General features: G+C 37.1%; 1 protein-coding gene across 2 annotated transcripts; it reads left to right on the forward strand.

Annotated features, from left to right (window-relative positions):
* Positions 1–290: 290 nt before the first annotated feature.
* NEDD1 (neural precursor cell expressed, developmentally down-regulated 1) lies at positions 291–24207 on the forward strand. Of its 2 annotated transcripts, none has more exons than XM_027679929.1 (15): positions 291–423; positions 1435–1581; positions 3468–3562; positions 4947–5063; positions 6225–6365; positions 11201–11430; positions 12451–12652; positions 13568–13754; positions 16435–16566; positions 16745–16792; positions 17203–17426; positions 18155–18299; positions 18606–18762; positions 21071–21137; positions 21825–24207. In XM_027679929.1, the coding sequence occupies exons 2-15, from the start codon at positions 1446–1448 to the stop codon at positions 21927–21929; spliced, it is 1986 nt and encodes a 661-aa protein (XP_027535730.1). In that variant the 5' UTR covers positions 291–423; positions 1435–1445; the 3' UTR covers positions 21930–24207. The 2 variants fall into 2 exon arrangements, with proteins under 2 accessions (XP_027535730.1, XP_027535731.1); XM_027679930.1 differs by having other exon boundaries at positions 293–423; positions 1438–1581.
* The last annotated feature ends 398 nt before the right edge of the window (positions 24208–24605 follow it).

Consider the following 24605-nt stretch of genomic DNA (forward strand, 5'->3'; position numbering starts at 1 on the left):
TATTGCCAAGACGTGGCCGGCGCCACTTTCCTTTAGCAGTTCCGCGGGAGGGGCTCAGCGCCCCGTCACCCCTCCGAAGTGACCCCGTCTCCCCCGCCAGGCTCAGTGACCCGTCACAGCTCCAGGTGCATCCCAGCCCTTCCCGGCGCGGGGTCCCGCTCCGTCCCTCCGGGCCGCCGTACGGCACGCGCGGCGCGCGGGGGCTGCCGGGACGGGATATGTTGACTGGGACTGGCGCGCGGAGCCGGCCCGGAGCGCGCGGGCGGTGCTCGTTCGGCGGGCGCGCGCGGGACCCGGGGGAAGCCGGGCCCGGTCGGGGCGGTGCCGGGCCCTGTCCCGGCCCTTGTCCTGGTCCTTAAAGCGGCGCTGGGCCGGGCCGGCGGGGAAAGCAGCAGGGGCTCGGCCCGGTGCCCGCCCGGCCAGGTGCGCAGCGCTGCGGGGAAAGCGCGGGAGGGGGCCGGGGCCGAGGCCGGGCGGGGCCGAGGCCGAGGGCGCGGGAGCGCGGAGCGGCTCCTGCTGCGGCCTCCGGGCCTGGAGTGAGGAGCGGGAGAGGAGCTCCTTGTGCGGCGGGAGGAGCAGCCCTGCGGGCTGATGCCGAGCGAAGGCGGTTGTGGACCTTGAGTTTCGTGACTGGTCTTGTCAGCCTTACCACTCGCGGCAGTGAGAATGAATGGCCTAAAGCTGTGCGGAAATGTCCCGGAAACTTTGGCTGTGCTTTCAGCTGAAGGGAAGGCTCACGTTTTGAGTCCTTGTTTGCTGGCAGTTTACAATTACCTGGAGTAAAACGCGGAGAATAAACTTTACAAACCAGGAATCGGTTAGATTAGCTTTAGCTCTTAAAACGGTGTCAGTCAGAACAAATAGCTGTGCGTTGTTCTTGGCCTGTTTGTTTTCTGATGTTTTGTAAGCTGCGATGAAAAGTAACATATTGTCATTCGTATTCTACTGTCAGAGGTTTAGTCTAAAGGGTTCTCGTATGTCTCCTTTTGGGTGGTGAGATGAACACTGAAGTGAGTCCTTTAGGTCTAAACTTCCAGCTTTGCCCTGCAACAGTTTAATTCTGGTTTGTATATCCCCATCTACTGGTGGGAAATGGGTCCTTGGAGTACTCACGGTTTCGTGATAGGCGGCTGTAAATTCAGTGGAGATAAAAGCTTCATTTTAGTCTCTTGATGCCGTAGAGGGGATGGCTTTGTTAAAAGGAAAGCACACATTTCCCGCAAGAATTCAAGTAACAAAAGTGTGGAGTGTCTGCTGCTTTCACTAGTATGTACAGCTGAACAGTACTCATTGTGTAACTCTCCAAACAAATGTCACGGTTATCAAGAAAACAATCTTAAATGGTACAGATGAAGTTACTTATAACTTGTGAGGTTGCCTGTTACATATTTTTACTACATGTATTTTCACTTTTCTTATTTATTTCTGCAAAAGCAGGTGCAACCATGCAAGAAGGCATACGTTTTGCATCATCAGGAGATGACATTAAAATATGGGATTCCTCATCGCTGACTGTGGTGGAGCAGTTCAACCCACATACACCTTCGCATCCAGTCAGCTCACTATGCTGGGCCAGCAATAGTATCCTTTACAGTTTCAGCCAGTTTTGTGGGTGAGGTTTTTGGTTTTGGTTTGGTTTGGTTTTTTGTCGTTTTGGTTTTGACTTTTTGTTTTTGTTTCTTTTACTAAGGTGTTTGTAGAACACAGGCCTGATGCCTTTTTGAAGTTTTGTATAAAAAGATTTGTATGTATGGTGAAGAAAATTTTGTGGTTCTCTGTGTTGAAGAGAATCAATTCACAGTGGTAAATGATTCTGTAGAAGTTTCTCATCCTTTAGGAGGCAAAAACTTTTGTAATGATTATGATATGCCTGAATTGCCTGCCAACTGTAAAGCTTACTCATTTGTTTCTTCAGTTGATTATGTTACTCACTTTCAAAGCAATGCTTAATTTACTGGCAAGGTTGAACAAAGCAATTTCTGGTATAGTAGAATTCTATGCATAGTGTAGAGAAGAGTTATTATTTTCCTGGAACAGCTTCTCATTGATTCTGATAGTCTTTGATAGCACTTACCTCTTACCCTGTAGCTACTGGCTTTCTTTGCATTGTTGGTAGCATGTAGAGAGGAAGTACAAATGTATTGGTTATGTAGGAAACATCCATAAGATGGTGGTGATTTATGCATCCAAATGGATCTGACCCATCTAGATCTTTCACCTCTGACTTGGAAGCCTGTTCTAGGATAATGATATGAGGTGCCAAGTGAATATATGAGAAGTTTTAGTGTGCTGTCAAGTGAACAGCTTGTATGGCAGTCACAGGAAAAAGTGGTGGTGCCTCAGCTTGATGTGAAAGGACAGTATGCTGGCACATAGCAATTGTCCTGCAAGTTCTGAATGTCTGTTCTCTAAGTCTGCAAATAAGTGAATATATGAAAAGTTTAAACAATCAGAACACAAATGAATGTTTTAGCTATGGAGCTTGCAGAGAAATTGAAGCATAGATGAAATATTTTCGTGTATATGAATACAAGCTTACATGTGTTTAATAAACTTTAGCTATAGGTCTTGTCTTGTCATGCTTCCTCTTCATCTCCCAAAACTGAAACAATGAAGTATCTTGCTCTATATACTTCTTAATTTGTTAGGGATAAAGCATTAGTTTTGGTTCTGGATAATTCTGTATGCTAAAAAAGTGCCTTAAAATAATGAAAGGAATAGCAAGCACTACTCTGCCTACCAGTTCTCTTGTGTTAAAGCCAGCCAATTAACCTGTATTATTCTTAAATAAGCAAATATAAAATCACAATGGACATTGGCCTGAAGACATAGAGGACACTGATCTAAATGATTACTTGGTTTATTTGGTGGGAGTGCAGAGGTAGTCTTCCTTCTCTGTAGCTCTATACTGAATATTTTTCTTATTACTTAGGGTACTTTGTTTCACAAAAAGTTTCTTTTTGGGCTTTTGGGGTTCTTTTTTAAGTACAGAGGGGGACAAATTTGCAAGTGCTCATTGTGCTCTAGAAACTGTGTGGTCAAATAATTTAGCATGTGTCATGAACAGAACCATTCTTTAAATCCATAGCCTGCTAACAGCATCAGACATTTGTTTGAACTGTAGTGATAAATGGGGCTCTTACAGTGGGGTGGTGGTGAAACAGAATTGTAGACTGGATAAGCTGCCTTAGTGGTAAAGAGCTCTTAAATAATATCTGCCAGATATTTCTCATCTCCTCTCTGAAGGAAATTGTTCTGCCTTGTATTTGAAAGTAAGGGCTGTAGTTAATTCAAAAGCTTCTTAATGAAAGCTTGGAAAATAGCCTTATGTTTCTATTTCTAGTCTCTTCAAGGTACAGTGCTTTAGGCTGTTTAGACAATCTGTCTTCTGTTCAGTAAGGGAAACTTTTTGTTGCTTTTATTAATCACTGGTATCCTACGGTTATTGTTCTTAACTTGTGACAAAGACAGATACCTGGCCACTGCTTCTGCTGCTGGTGATAAAATAGTTGTTTCAACCTGTAAAAGCAAACCTGTTCCACTCTTTGAAATAGCTGAAGGAGTAAGTATGAGTAAATGCTTTTCCCTGTTTTTTCCCCCACTTCACCTTGTATCCTGCGTGTCTCAAATCTGTTCTGCATATTGGGATCAATTTAATTTTAGTATGAGTTATGACATGTATGTAAAAACATTTGCTTGTGTATTGTTAAACACATATTAAGGGGGGGGGATAAAAATAAGAAATACAATAAAAAAATACAAATGCAGTAATACTGATAACCTGAGGCAGTCAGTGGTTCAAATGTGATCTAATGTGTAGGGGATGGAACAGAGCTCAAGTTCAAACTTCATTTTCCAACTTGAATTGTCAGTATCATGCATGTCTGTGAATTGTACACTGAAAAACATAAGAATCTATATAGAGGTTGTTCTTGGAGCGTACATGTGACATCTTCTGGAATTGTAAGAAACAGGAGAACTTCTGTTACAGTCAAAACTTCTTTTTCCCGTTAAATGGAAGTGTGGTACCGTGAACTTCAAGAAGCTGGACTTTGTTTTAGAAGACTCTCTTGGCATGGTCACTTGAATTACTTGTTAGTGTTCTAAACCATTCTAATTATTCTACTTGGATAGCTGTTCTAATGCTAATTTGGACTGGGAAATTTTCTGTAAAGTTGTTCAAACCTTGCTTTTAGGGTTCTGAAGCAAACACTTTCAAAGGTGGAGTGTTATTCCTGGAGATTTCACTGAATCTGATCTATAACTAATGCGATCCCTTCCAATTTTACCGTGTCAATAATTAGATGGACTTGTTTTTTCTTCACTCAAATATTGAGAACTTAAAAGTGAATATTCAACATGATAGAACTGAATAATAATTTGTCCTCGATGTAGGTCTATCATTAAGATTGACATTTTTTTCAAAAGCTAGTACTTCAGTGATTATTTTAAAAAGAATCACTTAACCGAATTATGAGGTCTGCCGCTATAATATTCTCTGTAATGTTTAGGGAATGTGAAGTACGTGACTTAGACAACTTTTTGATTTTCTTCTAAGGAGCTTTTTTTCCCTTAACTTAGGATTTTTTCTTTTTATAAACTCAGTACTGAATAGAAGACTGTGATTATACTTTACAGAGCTATAGTTTAAAGGGAAAACACATATTGAAAGAAAAGGTGCTAAAAAAATTTGAAATGGGAAAATGTGAACATTTGAGAGTTTATTAATTAATATATTTAGATCTTAAGGTGTATTAAATGTATGTCCAAACTGGACTGGATTTTAAATGCCTTTTTATGGGAAATGACTGTAGATTACTAATAGTTCTGTCTGTCAGTGGGACTGTTTGTGCTGATGAAAACAAAAACACATCAATGTGCTTTTAAGTAGATTTGAATAAATCCCTTAATTATCTTTAACATATTATCCCCCCCTTCTCCATCAGGCAAAACAGACATGTGTGAGCTTGAATTCTAGTTCTTCATATATCGTGAGTGGAGGCCTTGATAGCACAGTCAATATCTGGGATTTGAAATCCAGAAAGATTTATCGCAGCCTTAAGGTAAGTTTGGCTGAGGAAGAACTGTAGTTTTCTAGTCTTCCAGGTTTTGCTGCCAGCTGTAAAAAATACACTTTCTTTGTCAGGTATCTGTAGGATCAAGGTTACAGATAGGAGCTAGCACACATCTGTGTCTTGTTCAAGTTTGTGTTCTTTATGTGCTGTAAACAGCAAATTTAACAAGCATGCATAACTCAATGCCTTCAAAGTACAATTCTATAATAACGCATGTTTAAATTTTCAGAATAGACTTCTAATTTTGCAAATTTTTATTGATATTCTCTGATTGGGCTTTTTTTCAAGGGATGCATTCCAGATAATTGCTCCTTCTGATATGTCACGTAAGAAAAGACTTGTATTTGTGGAATACTGTAGTAGAACTAGTGTTATGCAAAACTGGGAGATAGTTGTCTTTTAACTGATCCAGTATGAATTATCTAAAAACTCTGTACGATGCACAAAACATAGGAGGGCCTAATATCTTTCCCAGATGCCTTCAGTAGATGATTTGCTCTCGTTTAGCACCACTGACTTAGGAGGCTATGAAATTTAAGCTTTGATTTATTCTTTTTTCTTGGACTTCCAGAGTTAGAATTTGAAACAAAACTACTAAGTAGATAATACAATACTTTAAATATCTATTCCTAAGTTTTGGGTTAGAAGTACTCGATTATCTTCCCTTATATATTCATTAAACACAATATCATCATTGCAAATGACTATACTGAAAAGTTAGTTGTTAAGTGTATGTGTTAATGATAAAAGTGACAGAAGGGGAAGTTGGCAGTAGTACATCAGATTAACAGAAAGCGTATTCAAACATCTGGTTTCTGGGAGACTTTACTTTTAAAATAACATTAATAACACCTGTGATAGATATAGCTGTTGGTTGTCTTATTAAAACATTGTATATAATTACACCATCATCTTTACTAATTTATTAAAACCATCTTCTGCAAAAATCAGAAGTGGTTAAAGTATTATGATTGATCTTCAGCATGTTCTGCTGCTGTTTTCTGTGATATTCCATAATAACTCTTAAATAATATTTTTAAGTCTTACAGATGGTCAGAAAAAAACCTTATCAAGCTGAAGTTTTCCTGCAAAACCATAAATTAGTAAGAATATCTTTAACTGTCTCCCTCTAACCTCTCTTCCCTACAGGATCATAAAGATGAAGTCACATGCATTGCATATAATTGGAATGATGGCTACATTGCTTCTGGATCTTTGAGTGGTGAAATTATCCTACACAGTGTTACCACCAATTTATCAAGTACTCCCTTTGGTTATGGCACCCGACAGGTAGGCTATCTGTATTAAGTTCCTTTCAGGTACCAAGCTTTAATTGACTGTCTTTAGAAATTGAAAGTATGTATCAACAGCTTTTAAGTTTTGTTATTCTGTTTCATTTTAATTTTTAGGAGTGCCCTTAAGGAAAGGAAAAATCAGACTATTGTGTGCATTCTAGCCTTAAATAATAGGTAGCATTGAAATACAAATTTCTCAAATACCTTTGCTTCTATAAAGGGTACAGGAAATTTTACTTGGTAGACACTGGTTTCTCAAGAACAAACTTCTAGATCTTAGAGCTGATCAAGACACAGTTGGCTCCACAAACCAAAGCAGAATTTCAATGGACGACTCAATTATTGCTGCAAAGGACAAAGACCATGTAGCCTGGGTTCTGACTTACTTATTCAAAGCCATCTGTACAGTAAGGGTGAATATAAGCCTGTATTTGGAAATAATAAGTTTATCTAATCTGGAGATTAAACTTGCACAGCTGCTCAAAAAGAAAAGTGATGAGATTTTATCTTACCTACTTAGGTGTTTAGGTAACATTTGGGAGAACTAGTTTGAAGGAAGACTGTGCAAAAGACTAACACAAAGCATGTGTACTACTTAGAGGACCTTGGTAGGCACTGCAGTTCCTTTCGGCAGACTCAAAAGATATTATAAGAATTGGTGGGTATCACAAGCCAATACCTTTGATGAGAGCATTTGCAGTAGTAAATGAGCTGTGTTGTCCCACTGGAAACTACAGTGTGTGCTCTTGGTGCGAGTGTCGTCTTGCAGACAGCCATGCGTTTGTGTTTTAGGCATTCTTTCATTTTTTACTGAATCATTTTTACAGAGGTAGGAGCTGCCTAGGGGATGCAGAACCATTGCTTTGGTCCTAAACCTGGTCTTTAATGTTGCAAAGAATACTGAAGTTGTGACTTATTCCTTTTCTGTTACTACAACAACTTTTTCAGTCCTAGATTGCAGATGGTGTCAAGTTAAATTTTTCTCCTGTCTAGCATGAACAATATAACTTGGTGAAAAATCCCTTACAACCTCATAGCATCTTGGGAGTTATGGTATATTTTCTTTTGAAAAATCTCTGTTAAATTCAAACTATCTCTGCTCCTAGGTGCCGCAGTGTCTTTGATCTATCACCAGTCTCATACTTATATTGAAGCAAAATTGTACTTCATACTTGGTTTGAGCTTAAAAATCCATCTATGTAGTCAGTTCATTTTTCTGATTTGATTGTTACGATCCTAGGAAGAATGTGGATGTGAGGCAGGAGCTACAGGGAAGTCCATGGCTGGGTTGTGCAGCTCAGGTGAATATTCAGAGTGGGGACTATGCTGCTAGTTAATTGGAAATTCTTGTGAGGACGATTTGCATCAACTTGTTTGATGTATTCAATTCTTTCCACCAAAAAGTGATTAAGAGTAAGTGATATGCCATGAATAACTATTTTGTCAGATGAAATCAAAAGGCCTACTGCAAAGCTGAGTGACCTTTAGGATGGATAAAGCTATTTGAAGTGTTGAAGTAATTGCAAACACAGAGCTCTCCTGTTCACATTCTACAGGGTCTATAACATTTTCTTAAGGAGGGCAGTTATTTGATTACAGCCTTAATTTAAAATGGAATTGAGCTCTAACTTTGTGATGGGTTGGCCAGTTGGATATCTCAAGTTATCAGCTTATCTTCGATCCTAAAAACGATCTTTACTTTTATGTGCGGAAATAGCTTTATTATTGTTTTGGGTTTTAATTGGTACTTGTAGAGAATTGCAGGATTAATTGTGCAGTGAAGCAAATATCTGAAGACTTGTATAATTCTGTTAAATTTAAAAAGCCTTTACTTGATTTATAGCTTAGGGGCCCCTTTTCTTTAAAAGTAAGCTTGAATAGATAAACAGTGTATTATCCTGTTTGATCCTGGCACTAGCTGTCTGGCTTAGGAGGGGCCACCACTCCCTAGTAACTTTTTTTAGAGTTGGGGAATGTGAAGTCAAACTAAACTTATAAATTTTAGCTTGTCTGTGTTTGATTCAACATGATGGAATGTAGTTTCCTTGCCAGTTAATTTCTGGTATTGTGTAGATTCTTCAAGTAGTAGAATAGCCCAAGGTTGCAGTGCTTTCTGTGACTTTAAACAATTTTCTCTTCATAGGAGTATTGGCCTATATTCTGTTAATTGATTTCAATTTAGAAACACCTGTGTGCTTTATTAGAATTGAGTTCTTGCACACAGTTGTTTGCAGATCCCATAATTTGTCTTTGCTGTTGGCATTCATTTAGACTACCAGATTCTTATCTGCTTGCTGTTGTGAGGATGAATTAAGGTTTGTTTCAAAACATAATGTTTGTTCAAGTCTTTGCTGCCTGGTGCTATTCTCCTAGCAACAGGATTTAGTTTAGCTGTTTGAACAGCTGGCTGATTTGTAAAGAAGTGTGATGGGTTCTGGCCAGTCCATATAAGTGAAATTGTCTTCAGCTTTTAAAGCTAAAAATGAGGAGGAGTGGTAATATGGGGAACGTATTCATGTGAAAGAAAGTGGAGAACTTGTCTAGACCTGTGAAATTAAAAGGATAAAGGAGAAAAGGAAGTGGCAGAGAATTGTGAGGAACAGGAATGTTTCCCATGTAGATCATGTATGTAATAGAAGCTGTTATTCCTGAATCGCTCAATATTTTTTCAATATAAAACCCTGAAAATTATGATAAAGATATCTCCGTTGTGTCCAGTAGAGGACCATAATAATGATGAACAGTCACATTCAATCCTATTTGAATATGCAGTTGGAGGTGCCACCTCTTTAAAGCAGTTTGAAGCAATTAGGCTTCCAGTGAGACGTGCAATACAAGTTCTGGAAGTAATGCTGGAGGCATATGAACCAGCACATATCTCCATTAAAATAAAGTTAAAGAGAGAAATAGGATAAAAGCCAGTATTGTGGTGTGGTCTATGCCAGAATAATACAATAGCTTTTTGAGAGCATTTTCAGGCAAATAAAATAGTAACAGCTGTTATTGGCTTGAATTAAGTACTTGATCACTGCCTTGTGAGACAATATTAGAGAGGATGGGTAAGAAATTGGTTATACTGATAAACCAAACAAACATTATCTTTGAGCATCTAATCTTGTTTAATATTTTCAGTAATGCTTATGATAGTAGAAGTGAGATCAACAAAGCTGGTGAAAAGTCTGGAGTACAAGTCTGATGAGGAGTAGCTGAGGGATCTGGGGTTGTTTGGCCTGGAAGAATGGGGGATATTATCACTCTTTACAACCACTTGAAAAAAGGTAGTAGCAAGGTGGGGGTTGGTCTCTTCTTGTAGGTAACAAGCAATAGGACAAGAGAAAATGGCCTCAAGTTGCACCAGGAGAGGTTTAGATTGAATATTAGGAAAAAAATTCTTCTCTAAAAGCGTAGTCAGACATCAAAACAGGCTGCCCAGGGAAGTGGTGGAATCATCATCCCTGGAAGCATTCAAAAAATGTGTAGGTATGGCAGTTAGGGACATAGCTTGGTGGTGAACGTGGCAGTGCTGGGTTAATGGTCAGACTCGATGATCTTTGAGATCTTTTCCAACCTTAACAATTCTGTGATTCTAAGTAGAGCTGTGATGAAACACAGTTAGAAGGTATTGCCAATAAGAGGCAATGTGTCAGTATCCAAAAATGATCGAAACAATAGACGTGGGAACAACTACGACAGAAATCAAGGTACCAGACTTAGGTTACAAGTGAGGCTTTTCTTACTAGACTAGGATTTGAAAATTCCCAAGGGAAAGAAGGACTTGGATTTCTTGATATAAAATGACAATAAGCAACCCAAGCAGTCTGGATCGCAAAAAAGAAAATGCAGTCTAGGATATTTCATGGTGAGTCTTTACAGTACAAAATGGAGGAAGTGCTTTTTGCCTTTGCAAAATATTTTGAGGATCATATAAGATTTTAGTTGTCCATATTCAGGGAAGAGTCAAACTGGGAGAGTTGCAAACATACTGTGATAGTAGTGGAAAACCAGTCTTGGGGGACTCTCTAACTTATAGCAAAATAAAGCCTGTTAATAGCAAAATAAAGCCTGAATGAAGGTGAGGTTGCTGTTCCTTAAAATAGGAAAGCAGTACTGGGGAGTTAGGATAACAGTTTAAGTGTGAGGGCACTATGACTACAGGAGTGAATTGGTGGAGATGGGTCATAGGTAAAATTAATCAGGAAATTGAGTAATGTAATTTAGTATTAGAGCAGTGAGGTTCTGAAACATCCTCTGAAGCAATGTAGTGGAAACAAAATACCTGTTTCTGAAAGGTAGTTAAGTTCCTGTGTTATGTGATTCTGTGATAGCAAGGCTGCATGCGATATACCATGTATATTATCCTCTTCTGTGGTCCTAGTCCACAGGTTGAAGTCTGTTCTTCTGCAGGACCTACATACTTGCTTAACTCTGGAGTCTGTGTGTCTTATCAAATTGGCTTCTATCCAAGTGCTTAAAATCAGTGAAGGGGAGTTAAGTTTAACATTTTTGGCAGGAGACTAGTTGGTGAAATAATGTACCTTTTTGCTCCTTTAATTTTAGATGTGGTGTGGGTTTTTCCTGTATGACTTGCTGAAAAATGAAGAAACTTTTCTAGAAGTTTTTTTTTCTTATCCTTCATTTCACTAATCAGCTCATATGATACCCTGTAATGGTAAAAAAATAGTCTGCCCCTGATAATAAAAATGGCATTGTAATGCAAAATGAATTTTCTAGGTTTTACTATTTATATTTCAGAGTGGAAGCCTTTGTAAGATAATTTAATATGGTGTTTGATATTGGTATTAAAATTCATTTTTTATGTCTGTTTTACAGCCTATTCGACACTTGAAATATTCATCCTTTAAGAAATCCTTGCTGGGCAGCGTTTCTGACAGTGGAAATGTAACTCTGTGGGATGTAAATAGCCAGAACCCATATCATAATTTTGAAAATACTCATAAAGCACCAGCCTCAGAAATCTGCTTTTCTCCAGTCAATAAGCTGCTGCTTGTAACTGTAGGTTTGGATAAAAGAGTTATTCTCTATGACACTTTAAGTAAAAAGTGAGTATATCAAAGACCTCTGGATTATAAAAAACCAAATAAGGATTCTTTTAAGAACTGAAAAAGCATGCTTAGCTATGACATCACATAATTAATTCAGCTCACATTCAGAATGGTTGAAGTGGTTGGCATATCACTACTGGGGAACCTGTCCCATAGTCCATTTTGCTTTTGTAGTTAAAAACCAAGCAAACAGAAAAAAAAAGGTATGTGAGAACTAATTGAGGTGCTACATCTGAGTGACCACTTGCAAGTGCTTATGGGCTTTTCTTGTTGATACAGAGCAATTAACTTCTCTGAGGAACAGTACAGCCTGTGAGGGCCTTCAGCCACCTGAGCTTAGCTTGCCTGCTTTTCTAGTTCAATATACAAGACATAACTGTGGTGCACAGAGCTGCTGAGATAGCGAGCCTTAAATATGGGAGAGCATTGGCTGAAAAGGCAGGAAGTATGGGACACAGGTGATGGTACTGTGTAGTAAGAGGGTAGGATGGCAAGTGGTTTCATGGGACCTTGGTTCTAGTGTGAGTTGTGCTTTTCCTCTAGCTGAATAACAGCAGGAGTCTGTATTTTGGAGGGGTGTAGTAGAAGGATGCAAACTAGGACCTGAAGTTCTTCCTAGAGTTGTGGGAAGATTAGTGTTGATACACTTGGAAAGCTAGAGGATGTATGTTAGTATGATTGCTGCTGGAAATGATGATACCAGTAAAAAATGTTGGTGTGAGAACTGCTGTTAGGAAGCTGATGTGATCCTGTCCTCCTGAAATCTTTTGGGTCATATGCAGGTTTTTTTGTTGTTAAGCATGAATTCTTAGTATAAGCCTAATCCACTGTTTCATAAGATGTGTCACTGAATTTACTTGGCACTGGAGAAGTGGAACTACTGACCTGTAGCTGAATTATGAAAGCCTTCATATATATATATATATATATATTTTTTTTTTTTTTAGATACTCTGTATAAAAGTCTAACTTTTGAATTCTAAAAGCTTCTTTATCCTGTCCTTTCTCCTATTTGAAGGTTACTGACAACAATAGTAGCTGATTTTCCTCTGACAACAGTAGACTTCATGCCTGATGGTACTACTTTGGCTATAGGATGTTCCCGGGGAAAAATCTGCCAGTATGACTTAAGACAACTGACATCACCAGTGAAAACAGTTATTGCTCACAAAGGCTGTGTGAAATGCATACGTCTTCAGTTCAGTAGCACTTTTTTCAAGGTAAAAAAAAGCTTTCTTTTTTATTGTTCAATATGCAGATTGGTGAAAGCAAAGTGTAAGTTTAAGTTCTAAAAAAAAAAGTTAGCTTTCACTTTCTAAGCATTACAGATGCCAACAAAATTGGATCATGCCAACATGCCAACATAGGAATTATAAACTGCTCAGTCCTAAGTGCTGTTTTAGTGGTTTTTAATGTGGAATTCCCCCCACTCCTCCCTCAGTGTAGAAATAAGTAGTCTTAAATTTCCTGGTATGGATGTGCTGCCATTGTCGATCAGTTTGTGGCACCTCAGGTTCAGTTTTAGGCAGTAGCAGAAAGGTCTGTAATGGCCCTTCCACTTAAGGGGAAGACACAGAGCTGCTCATTTTGAGGTATTTTGTATGGTCCTATATATGGTCTTTTTTAGGCACGTATAAAAGCAGTGGAGAAGTTAAATAACAGAGAAGTCTTAAGAGGTTCTTCCAAGACTTAATTAGGCTCTACTGTATCCAGAAACCCCATGCTTTCATTTAGTGGAGACTGAGGGAACCTTTGAAGTGGATTATTTACCACTCTGAGACTTTCCTCCTCCTCTAGCACACTTCCTGCTAGTGGTTGACTATTCCTGTAAAATATGGAGTCCCTAATAATGTAATCTCTTATTTTTTCCTATGTCTAAACCTAGGAACAGGTCACTCCATTGTTACCTTAAGTTCTGTTGCCATTTATATACTAATATGGATGTTTCCCATGTTCTTTGAAGTTACATTAAGATACCTTTTTCATATTTGTAAAGGCATATCTCCTAGGCAACCTTTGCAACTTGAACTGAATTTTTTAAGTGTTTTGAAACAGAAAGTATATTGGCTAATATTTTTATTTTTAGCTGAGGGAATAATAACTTCTCTTAATATGGTCTGTTTTTTTTTCTTCAGTCTAACCTTACAGGTTCTTCAAATAAACCTGTATCTAAAAGAGTAGAAGTCAAAGCTGGTAGTAATCTTGGAGGAATTCAAAATACTGGCATCAAAAACATTGCCTCTCAGACATCAGCAACAGTTTCCTCTCATCTTATGTTGCCAAATGAGAATAAGGGAGGAGAGATTCTTCAGGAGAAAACAGGTAGGGTCTTCTTCCTACTCTTGCAATAATATTTGGCATAATGTGGAAGATGGAAGGAATATTTCATGTTTTGACTGTTACAGTACAAATTTTCTCTGAGGGAAGGGCATTTGTGTGGAGTACTGTGTGTATGTGCATGCACATCTGCACCTTCTTTTCTCCTACTGCATTACACGTACTGTAAGACTGTAGGAAGTGAACTGGATCCTACTATAAGCTTAGAACATGTGAAGTCTTAAATTCTGGACTTGAATTAGAAGTATGTACACTTCCAAGGAGAAAGTCATGGTGATACTGTGGGACTATCTTGTTCTGACTTCCTGTAGAATATCCTTATGTATGTAATGCAGTTTCTGATGCAATGTCTGCATGGAATGCAGAGCTAATGGTTTGTAATTCTATTAATAAATAGGAGTAACAGACCTTATCTAAAAAAACCAACCAAACAAAACATAGGAAAAAAAACCTAGTCCAAAAACCCAAGTGAGAACTGAACTGAATTTTTGTGAGAGGCATGATTCCAGTATCACATGGTAGGAAAGAGGTTAAATATAGTTACAAGTATGATTAGTTGTATAACAGTACGTGCTATTTATGCTTCTGAAATTAACAAGTTCTTTGTAAGAATTTTAAGCAATCCAAAATTCTGCCACTGTGTGAAATGTACTCTTAAATTTTATTTAATTCAAGACTTCTGAAAATATGATCAAATCAGTAGCACTGTTAGTTTGCTTCTTGAAAAAAAATTCTCAATCCATTTAAAAGCAACAGCACTTTTCCCCTTCGCTTTTTAAATATGGAGAAATACATTTAGCAACAGTAATTAAGCAATAAGCCACTGCAGTCCATAGGTACGTGTATTAATGACCTCCCTTGGGTATGCAGTGAAGTATCAGGTGAAGTAGAAGGCTTCCTGTGTATGCAAGAAGTGTTGCTAATCAACATTACTGAGGGTGTGGAACATTTTATTGCAGTTAAAATGTATGATTTGTTATCTTTATTTGAAGATGGTTGTTAACCCTTAAACAGGACCATGCGTAATAAATAGATGTTTTAAGAAAATAAAGGCTTGCCAAGTTATACAAATAGTTGTCCTTAAACTGAGTGTTCACTTTAGGAGTAAAGACCTCTGAATACTCCAGAAGATAGGTCTTTAAACTTAAAAATGGGAATGGATGAGAGATCACAAACTGCATTTGTACTCTGGAAATTCTTCTAGACCCTGATTATGGGATTTATCTTTGGAGAAATATGGGGCATTCAGTAAAGTGGTCTGATAGCATATTTAAACAAAATTGAGGCTTTCTATCACAGGTATTTTTAAAGTCCAAAAATATAAGTTGTCAGAATATGATGAGAAATTCTGATGTACTTTGAGCTGGCTTCCCATAAACTTCTATTTAGCAACTGTTCTCCGGTTCAGGTACTTACTACGTTTAGATTACTGGGAACAGGTAAAAATGCAGAGAGGACTTTTTTGCCCTATTTTACATTGTGCTTTTTCCTACATAGATCCTCTAGATTCTGGCACAGGTTGATACCGTACTTCTAGTTGGACTCTGTGTGCCAAGTATTTACTTCACTAGCAAGTGCAATCATATGTATGTGCCACAACTGACACATCTGAAGGACTGGAAAATGTGATATATTAATACATTTAAAAGTGAAATCTTAAACCTGACTCAAGTTCCAGTTAATGTAGATACTTGGACATGATTAATTGCAGGCATCCACACAGTCACATTGGATTACTTGTTCAAGTAATCCCACATAGAGAAGTACTTAGAGGTTTCTTAAACAGTGGTGGGGTTTTTTCCTTGTTCGTTTGGTGGGGGTTTTCTTAAATTAAAGTAGATCCAAAGTAAAGGTTTTGTATATACAGGTGATTTATTTATAAAAGATTTATTTATATATTGCACAGCACTAATGCTCTGTGCCTAGTTCTTAAATTCAAAATCTAGACACTTCTCAAGTTAGCAGTACAGTAAGGACAGAATAATGGCTTGCTTGCAGTCCTGATGTGGTTTCCAAACATACTAAATTGTGAAAGTTATTCAGATGTCTGGCTGAGCAGTTCAATTCACATCTCTAAAAACTGTAGTTTGAATATTTACTGGGGGTTTTTTGGGGAGGGACTTCTTCAGACAACTGTCCTTGGTACCATGCATATAAAAGCTAACTTTTTTTCCCCTGGTAGAGTGGTGAAAGGTGGAGGAACAAGTTGTTGTTTTTTTGTTTTTTATTTTTGCCTGCAGCTGTAACTCCAATTTTATTTCCTAATATTAGAAATAAGCATTAACATTAGGTAAGCTTTAAAAGAGATGTGACACAGAATTTTCCTTAGAATACTTACTGACCCCAGTGGAGCAAATTTCTCTTGTTGGAAAGCAAATTTCAATTTTGATCATCTGAATGTGGTTACCTTCTTAGCAGAAGGTGCAGTTACTAGTTCCGACTGTATTTTATTTTTGTTAGTAAGTACCTTAGCGTTTAGTTACATCCACCTTTGCTGACAGCTCAAATGAGGGAGTTAAATTGACCCTCTAGTGACATCTGTAGATGGTTCTAAAGTGCTTACTGGACTTACCAGGTATCATGCTTGCTGTGAGATTGTTTAGGCATAATGTATGTTATTTTTGGAAAACTTCAAGTACTAATTGAATGGTTTTGTCCTTTTAAGGTTTACCCCATAGTTGCAGCTTGGATGTCATTCCATCTAAAGAAACAGATCATGGGAAAAGTGCTGAATTAAATAGTTTTGATCATTTGGGTCGAGGTAGTTTAGGAGATGTGTTTTCTCCGGTCAGAGATGGTAAGTTGCTAATACTGAAATTTGTAAAGCATCATTCATCTGCACGTACTATGACATTATGTCATTTGTGTGCTATTGACCACGATACCTACTTGATATTTTAATTAGTCTTTGATTATGAACTTGATTTAATGACGCAAATAAATACTTCATTTGTCTATGTTCTGGTATTTTGTAGATATTATTACAAATAAAGGGACTGAAGATCTTCAAGGAAAAGGAAATGGTAAGCATATGCCAGTGACAGGCCTCTGGAGGTCTATACTAGTTCTCACATGCTAATTTTGTCATACCATTGAAAACAAACACATGAAAAAAACAGACACTGAAACAAATGAACTTTGCTGGAAATTGTCTGACACACTGAAGTGCTAAGATAGAACATGGCAACAGGAAATCAAGAGTATGGTCCTAAAGTGATTATTTTATTTTCCTTTATGCAATTTATAGTGATATATAGAGGCTTTTCATGTTTTTACTTTGATAAGGAAAATGTCAGCATAAATTAGATGTAAGGATTTAGTTTTTGTGGGGTGCAATTATTTTTTTAATTGGCTTTGTATGGGTGTGCAGGCATTTTAATTGTGGGATAGATTTGGTGTGTGCTTGTTTATTGATCTTTCTGTTTCGTTTTAGGTCTGGATTTTCAGTCCTACCTTGCGGGTTTGGATTTTCTCCCACAGCTCACTGCTGCCTTTCCAGTAAAAAGAAACCCCGTGGGCAGTAGTGCACAAGGGGTACAATCTAGCCCAATACATGCACTTGTGGGGTCTCCAATTAAAGAAGAAGAAGAACATCCAGAGACTGACATTAAGAAAATAAGTCTTGGAAAACAAGAAAATAAAGAAGTCTTAAAGCAGGTATTCTTGTTATGATTGGTCTTGTTAGAATCTTGGCAGAATACTACTACTTGAAGAAAAAATCCTTAATAATGCCCCATCTAATCTTATTTGGCAACTCTATTCACACTATTGACACAAATCTGTAAAACCTTGCACACTTTAAGTGCCTTGGCCTTCAGCAATGGAAGATAAATGGATGTTTCTCTTAAATAAACTCTGGTTACATAAGTTCACATAAAACAAAATGGGGGTTGCCTGACAAGTATTTTGATTTTTCTAGAAAATCAAGAAGGATCACTAGATGGGTGCACCTGTATAATTGTTTGTTGTTTATTAGATAAATTCCACTATCTTCTTTCCCTATTCTTCATCTCTCTCTTTTTCCTACTTGAGATATCTTTGATATGCCTATGTGGAGACCTTAGCTGCTTTTGTATTGCTTCTCAGAAGTTCAGTTTGCTAGGAATGATGCTATAATTTCGTCACAAAATGTGGGATGTGAAAATTAAGAGGCCATCGCCTTTTGCACTCAGTTCTGTGTGTGTGCACTTGAGGGAATTTTGAATGTTTTAGCAATTTTTCCATATCTTGCTAGGAAATGAAAAGCATATATTTCTGAGTAGATTCCAAAAAGCAAAAATGTTTGAAAGTGCATTCCTGTAAACTTAGTCTTCAAGTGCAATTAGACAATTGTAGTACGTAGATTTCATCTTTTTTTATAAAAAAAATACTATTTTTATTGTCAGGTTTCAAAATCAAGCTCATCAAACATAGAATCTATAACTTTAAGTTCTCCATCATCATCCACTCCTGATACAAATGAGAGACTAATGAAGAATATTCAGGCCCATCCTGCGTATGATCTACCAGTAAATGGTACTACCTCAACAAGTAAGTTGATAATTTTGGCCCAGTTCTAGGTGTGGTGATTGTAAACTGATATGAAATCAGATAAAATGGACTTAACATTAAAAAAGAACATCTGATCTTGATCCTTCTTTAAATCCTGCTAGCCCTCCTAGAATGTCCCTAGTTGCCTCTGAAAAGACTCATTCTAAATCTATTTTTTAAACTAAGTAATATTTGAGGTAAAATATTGACAAGCCTCAAGACAAATAAAAAAACCTCTTGTACTCCATTACACTGATATTTAAAAAAATAATTATTTGTTTAATTAATTTGTTTTTAATTGTAAAGGTCCAAAGATAACATCACCTGTCACTGCTGGAGTTGCAAGTTCATTGTCAGAAAAAATAGTAGAAACCATTGGGAGTAGCAGACCAAATGCACCTCTGACATCAATGCAAATAAACTTCATTCAGAATATGATACAAGAAACAATGGATGACTTCAGGTACTGGTATTCAGGCAGAATATTGTTGTTTTCAATGACGCGTTTTCTTAGTAAGATGTTTTAGCATCTGCTTCAACGAATTTCTACTTGGATTAGAAATTTATAGCCCATTTATAGCCCTATTTTTGGAAATCTAGGTATGAAACTTAGTTTTTAATAGCTCTGATGACTAATTACACTGATGTCTCTGAGGGCTGCCAGTGAATGACTTTGGTAACGTGTTTTCAGAATGAGTGCTTGAACATTTCTCGGATGGTAAATTTAATCTGCATAACGAGGTCCTTCCTGTTTTTCTTGAAGCTTTGTGCTGATTTCATTCCCTCCCTGCTCGCCTCCCCATTCCAGCAGGAGAAATTGCTCTTCAAGCTGACACCGTGGAAAGTTTGATTTAGACGGTTGATTTGTGTTGGCTTTGATTGTCGTTAGCATGGCATGTGTAAGGTAAAATAGTGAGTGTGTATTTCTACTGGTGAAGCTCCTCATTAAAACAATGTCCATGCTGTATATGATGGCTGGTGTCAGATCACTTAGTTTGTGGATATCTAACCATCATTCCAATTGTCATGAAAAAAGTCAAATTAGCATGGTTCTATTGAGAGTGGAGTTTGAAGAAGGTGGAGCAGTTAAGATCACTTCCCAACCTGTGTTTAAGATAAAGTGTGTTGATGGAGGTGATGGAGAGGAAAAGGGTTGCTGGGCAGGGGTAATTCTGCTGTCTTGAAGACAAAAAGCAATGCAGTACTAGCCTAGTAGGTCCAAGTGCTGTGGCTGTTCTGTATCTGCCAACAGAAAAAATACACTGAAGGTTATAAATGTCTTTGCATAAATATAGTATAGTAGAACTCTCCTGGGATTTTTTGGCAATAATCACACATCTGATTAAAACCTGTAACTTCACGTGACTTAAAATGCAGTCTATGTATTGCAGATGTGTTTTTTTTTAAAGTCTCTGTTCAGGCATCCCAGAGTTGGAAGGGATGCCAGTCTTTTACTTCCAATATCTGAGATCTGGAGCCTTAGATACTGCGTTTCTCTTCTGACCTACGCATCCTGGAGTGCCTGGAAGGCTTTGCTGGCCCTTTTCCTGGTTGTAAGTTGTAGATATATTCAAACTGAAGGTAAAAGATTCTTTGTAATGGGGTCACTAAGAGGGAAGGAGCCATCGCAAGGTTCTTATTGATGTAACTACCTTTTAGCCCGTGGAATCTGAGGACAGGATTTTTATCTTTCTTGCCTGAAATTCATTCCCTTTCCAGGAATGGGAAAAAACCAACAATGGACCTCTAGAAAAGGACCAGGAGGAATATATAATTCATTTGGTTCCAAAAAGCTGTTTGTTTGTTGATATTCCTGTCTTTGGGAGATAATCTACATCTTTGAATTTCTAAGCTGCCAGCTGGCATCTGTACTTGATACACTGAAAGAAGATTGCCTCCAGTAGGAGTTCTGTAGCACAATAACCTGTGGAAAGAGAAAGTGGGTTTGGTCTGTGTTTGAGGAAAGGAGAACGAAATAAGATCTATGTGTGTCTACTTAAGAAACGCGTTACTATCTCAGGCCACTGGTATCCAGAGCACAGTATTCAGTCTCAGGTGATTGTACTGTGATATGCTGTTCAAGAAGGGCTTGTGAACTTTCTTGCTTTTCTGTGAGCTGTGCTTGTTCTTCCTCAGCATCTGGAACTCTTGTATTTATGTAGTGGGTAGAGGCTATTTTCAAGCCTGGTTTTTGTAATGTGGAATGGCTGTGTATGAATTAACAAATTCATGTCACTTCACAGGCAGTACTGCCACTACTTTTTATGTAGATGAACCTGGAGCATTTTGTGGGCTTGAGAATAATGTATGTATCACTTATCACAGTTGATGTTTTGGGCTGTCTTACAAAAGTATTGAAACTCATGTACTGAAAAGCTGTATCTTCAATTACAGATAAATATCTTTCTCTGTGGTGCTTGTGATCTAGGGATTGAAAATCAGCTTTGAATCGTAAAAAGGAGAGAAGCTTACAGCTTGCAAGTGAAAAAGCAATCTTGATATTACCATGTATATACTGGTTTCTAAACAGAAAAGATCCTACATCTTTTTGTATGCTGAAAAAAATGGTACTTATGAAAATCAATGTCATAACAAAATTATTCCAGAAAATAAGCTGTAGAGGATTATGTTTCATGATTTAAGTGTTTTTAGACTCTTGTTTCATGATGCTGTGAAGTGAGGAATTGTGGAGTTTTTGGTGCTGAAGATTGGAGAGAAAGACTGCTTCCTAAATAAATCTGTGCATTGTCCTTTTGCAATTCTTTCCCCAGAGAAGCATGCCATCGAGATATTGTGAATTTGCAAGTGGAGATGATCAAACAATTCCATATGCAGTTGGTATGTACAAAGACCATGATGGGAAATACATTCAGTTTTCCATTTTGGTAATACCAAGGCATGCCATCTTCTCTCAAAACTGAAAATCTATTTTGCTTATTGAGACCAAAAAAGTGAGGATTTGATGTGAAGGAGGGAGAAAGTATGAATGGGAATCTGTTAACTTGTTTTATGCTTGCTAAATAAAGGGAACATATGCATTGGGTAAGTATGAATTCCGTACTTCAAGAGTTAGAAAAAAGGCAAAAGGGAAACAAATTCAGCTGTCCTTTGGAAAGGGCCAAGGGCTGAGGTAAGGAGGAGATAGATGGAATTCAAATAGAAAGCTTTACTTGTAGGTACTGTATGCATACTGAACTGTTCTGTATTCTTTAGCTTCACCTTTTTATGAATCTTTGTTCTTTTGATCTGCATTAAAAAGACCTTGTCTGGGTACTGAGCATTTTAATGGAATCTGAATTAGTAGATTCTCTTCCTGAAGGTCTGCAAAATATCCTTTGATAAAATATTCACTAATGTATTAATGATCAAAATACTGTCAGCATAAAAACCCCCTTACTTTTCTTATCAAAAGTTTTTAAAACCAGAATTATCTACGTTATTTAATTTTCAAAAGAGATATAAAAATGGATAGGATAAAACTGGAATTGTTAACTTTACTGATTGGGACTTTTTTCTTTTCTCTAGAATGAAATGCATGCTCTACTTGAAAGGTACTCTGTAAATGAAAGCTTAATAGCTGAAATTGAGAGACTACGAGAGGAAAACAAAAGACTGAGGACTCACTTCTGATTTATATTGCTAATTTTATTAGCATGAACTCACTACAGGTGGTGTGTTGCCTATGACAGATCGTCCATCATCACTGAAGTATTGTTTCAAGACCTGCTATTATTTTGAACATAAATCTGTTCTTCTAACTAATTGGTGTAAGATACTATATGTAATTATAAAGTTTGTAACAGATAGACACTGTATAAAGAACATTTGCATACTCATGCTAACCACCTTGAAATACAGCCTTCTAACAGAAAAACTAAAAAGACAAGTATGTTATCTGAGTTTTAGCAATACGTGAAGTGCCTTTTCATAAACAAAATCAAACCAGGACAGATCTCTTTTCTGTAAGAACATTTTTATATACTTACTTTTCTGTCTGCTTCTTTATTCTACTGCTGTCAGAAACAATCACTGCAGCTTGCCTTTCAGATACTTCTCTTTATGAAAAAGAGGAGAGAAAGCTCCTCTTCTGCTCAACATGGAGCCTTGTTTACAAGCAGCTGGAAAGTAGTCAGTTAAATTTATTCAACTGGCAACTCTTCTGTCCTGAATTGAGAGCTTGAAAATATTCTCAAATTTGGTGCCACGATCTTCCTTATTGAATTTTTAAGTCTGAAATTTATGTTTGTCTGCTGTAAACTTTGTTGTTGCAAATGCTACTTCAACTGCACAAGTTGGTTTTTTTTTTTACTACTTTAGTTATGAAACTAGAATTCTTTTTATTTACATGTATTTGAATATTTTCATAGCTTGTCCAATTTGAATTCAACTTTAGACTTCAAAATGTAAGTATGCACAGCCATTAATAATACAGCAATGTGTAAACAAGGTCTTTCCAGTCTTTGACTCGAGCATCTTGTGCCCACCCTCCCCTCCCTATTTGTAGTGAACAACACTTAATATTGAGCAGTTGTGTTGTAGTTTCGAATCTTGTTGACTTAGCATTATTGTAGCCTTTTTAAGATAGCTGCATACCAAATCTAACTATTATCTTGTATGGCTGACATAACAAACATTAAAGACAGATGATTACTTCAGTAGCATAATAGTATCATACTGGTGTGTAAACATTTCTGAAATGAGGCTCAGTATGAAGTCCTGACTGTTGAAGTGTGTGGGATGTTTGGCCTGGCCTTTATGTGTGCCAAGAAGATTAAATTAAAACTTCAATTTTAAATTACTTTAAAAATGAAGTGAAAATTTTAAAATAAATTAAAATATTCTCTGAATGATTTCTTCTACAAGTGCTTCTTGCTATTTAAATTGTTTGGGAAGATTCTTAATTTTCCCTCTGATATTTGGTTGTTTCTTTTCATAAATTGAAAACTCAAAGAAGGAAAGTCTGAAGAACACGGCAAGTTAATTAGTTACAACATCTAGTGTTTAAATCCATGATAACACTCTTCTACTAAATGAGTAGATAATGAAAGCCATAATATATAGTGTAACTTATTTTTGTATGTTGCAAAACTAAAAAAAAAACCCAAACCCATCTATAACTTGTCCTTAACTTTTACTTTGAAAAGAGACTTCCTTTTTTTAATGTCAGTTAATGACAAATACAATCTTTTGGCAAAATGCAGGTGTTCAAGTAGCCTTTAATGTTAGAGACATGACTTTAAATGTCTGTAGTTCTACTGCTTTTATAAGCTTTTGAAGATATTTCTATATCACGTATAACCTCATAGTGAAAGGAAGCAAAGATAGTTGGGCTGTTTTTACTAACTTAATTCTCTACACTGTGTGTTAAGTTAATAGGATGTGTAAACTTGACACATAGACCAAACAGTTTGTGAAGATAGTAGTAGTTGAAGGTAGCAAAAATATCTTGGCATTCTTCGACATGCTTTCCAGTGTTAAAGAAGTAACCTTGTGTATTTGCGTCTCTTGATTTGTTCCCCAAGTGCTCTTGCTAGTGTATCCAGATGAAAGCAGGGAATTAGACAAATCTTGGGTATTTTGCTTGTAGATTATTTGTTTTCTTGACTCAGAACTCTATAATCTTTTTTCTTAATTCCCAAATGAAGGTGACTATAGCAAGAGTGACTAAAAGGAGGTATTTTTGCCTTTTAAAAAATATTTTTAGGGCTTTTTTCCATATCTCAGGATTACTATAGCACAACTGGCTACACATGCTGTGTGGAGACCCAATATGCCTATCACTACAGAGGTATGTTTTTGCCTTGTACACGATCTGATTTGTATGTTAAAATAAAGCTTATTTTAACCTTTTTGAAGAAAAAAAATGCTATGTTGACTTGCTTATTAAAGAGAATAATATGTGTTGTAATTGTTATGCCTCAGCAGGTGCAGTCTGTCTAAAATTCTTGAGTAATCTCTCTTCTGCCTCTGTGGGTTCATGTAGACCATCAGATCATTTTCACAGAAATGTTCACAATACCTCGTGCTTTTGGAGTAAAGGACAGATGAGCAGTTTCTTCTTCCAACTTGAAAACTGTTAGAGTCATAACAGATCAAGTTCTCAGCCAAAAATAATGTTCAAGCAGATGTTTTGGACGGGGGAATAATCTTGTCTCCTAAGCTCCAGGTGAGTTGGAAATCCTGTGTCTTCCTAATGTTTAACTTATAGATGTTTCATTTTTTAGTTCCCTTCTCTTGTGCTCATACAGACTTTGTGATGAGAAATTTATTTGCAGTTTCAAGGTATGTAGGGTTTGAAAACTGATT

The sequence above is a fragment of the Neopelma chrysocephalum genome, unplaced genomic scaffold (assembly GCF_003984885.1).
Source record: "Neopelma chrysocephalum unplaced genomic scaffold, ASM398488v2 Primary Assembly neopelma1_59, whole genome shotgun sequence".
Lineage (NCBI taxonomy): Eukaryota > Metazoa > Chordata > Aves > Passeriformes > Pipridae > Neopelma > Neopelma chrysocephalum.

Bases quoted from the DNA above. Each gene is read 5' to 3' on its own strand.
- NEDD1 (XM_027679929.1), top strand. From the start codon at position 1,446: ATGCAAGAAGGCATACGTTTTGCATCATCAGGAGATGACATTAAAATA. The intron at 5,064-6,224 runs GTAAGTTTGGCT...TCTTCCCTACAG, and splicing joins AGATTTATCGCAGCCTTAAG to GATCATAAAGATGAAGTCAC. The intron at 13,755-16,434 runs GTAGGGTCTTCT...TGTCCTTTTAAG, and splicing joins GATTCTTCAGGAGAAAACAG to GTTTACCCCATAGTTGCAGC.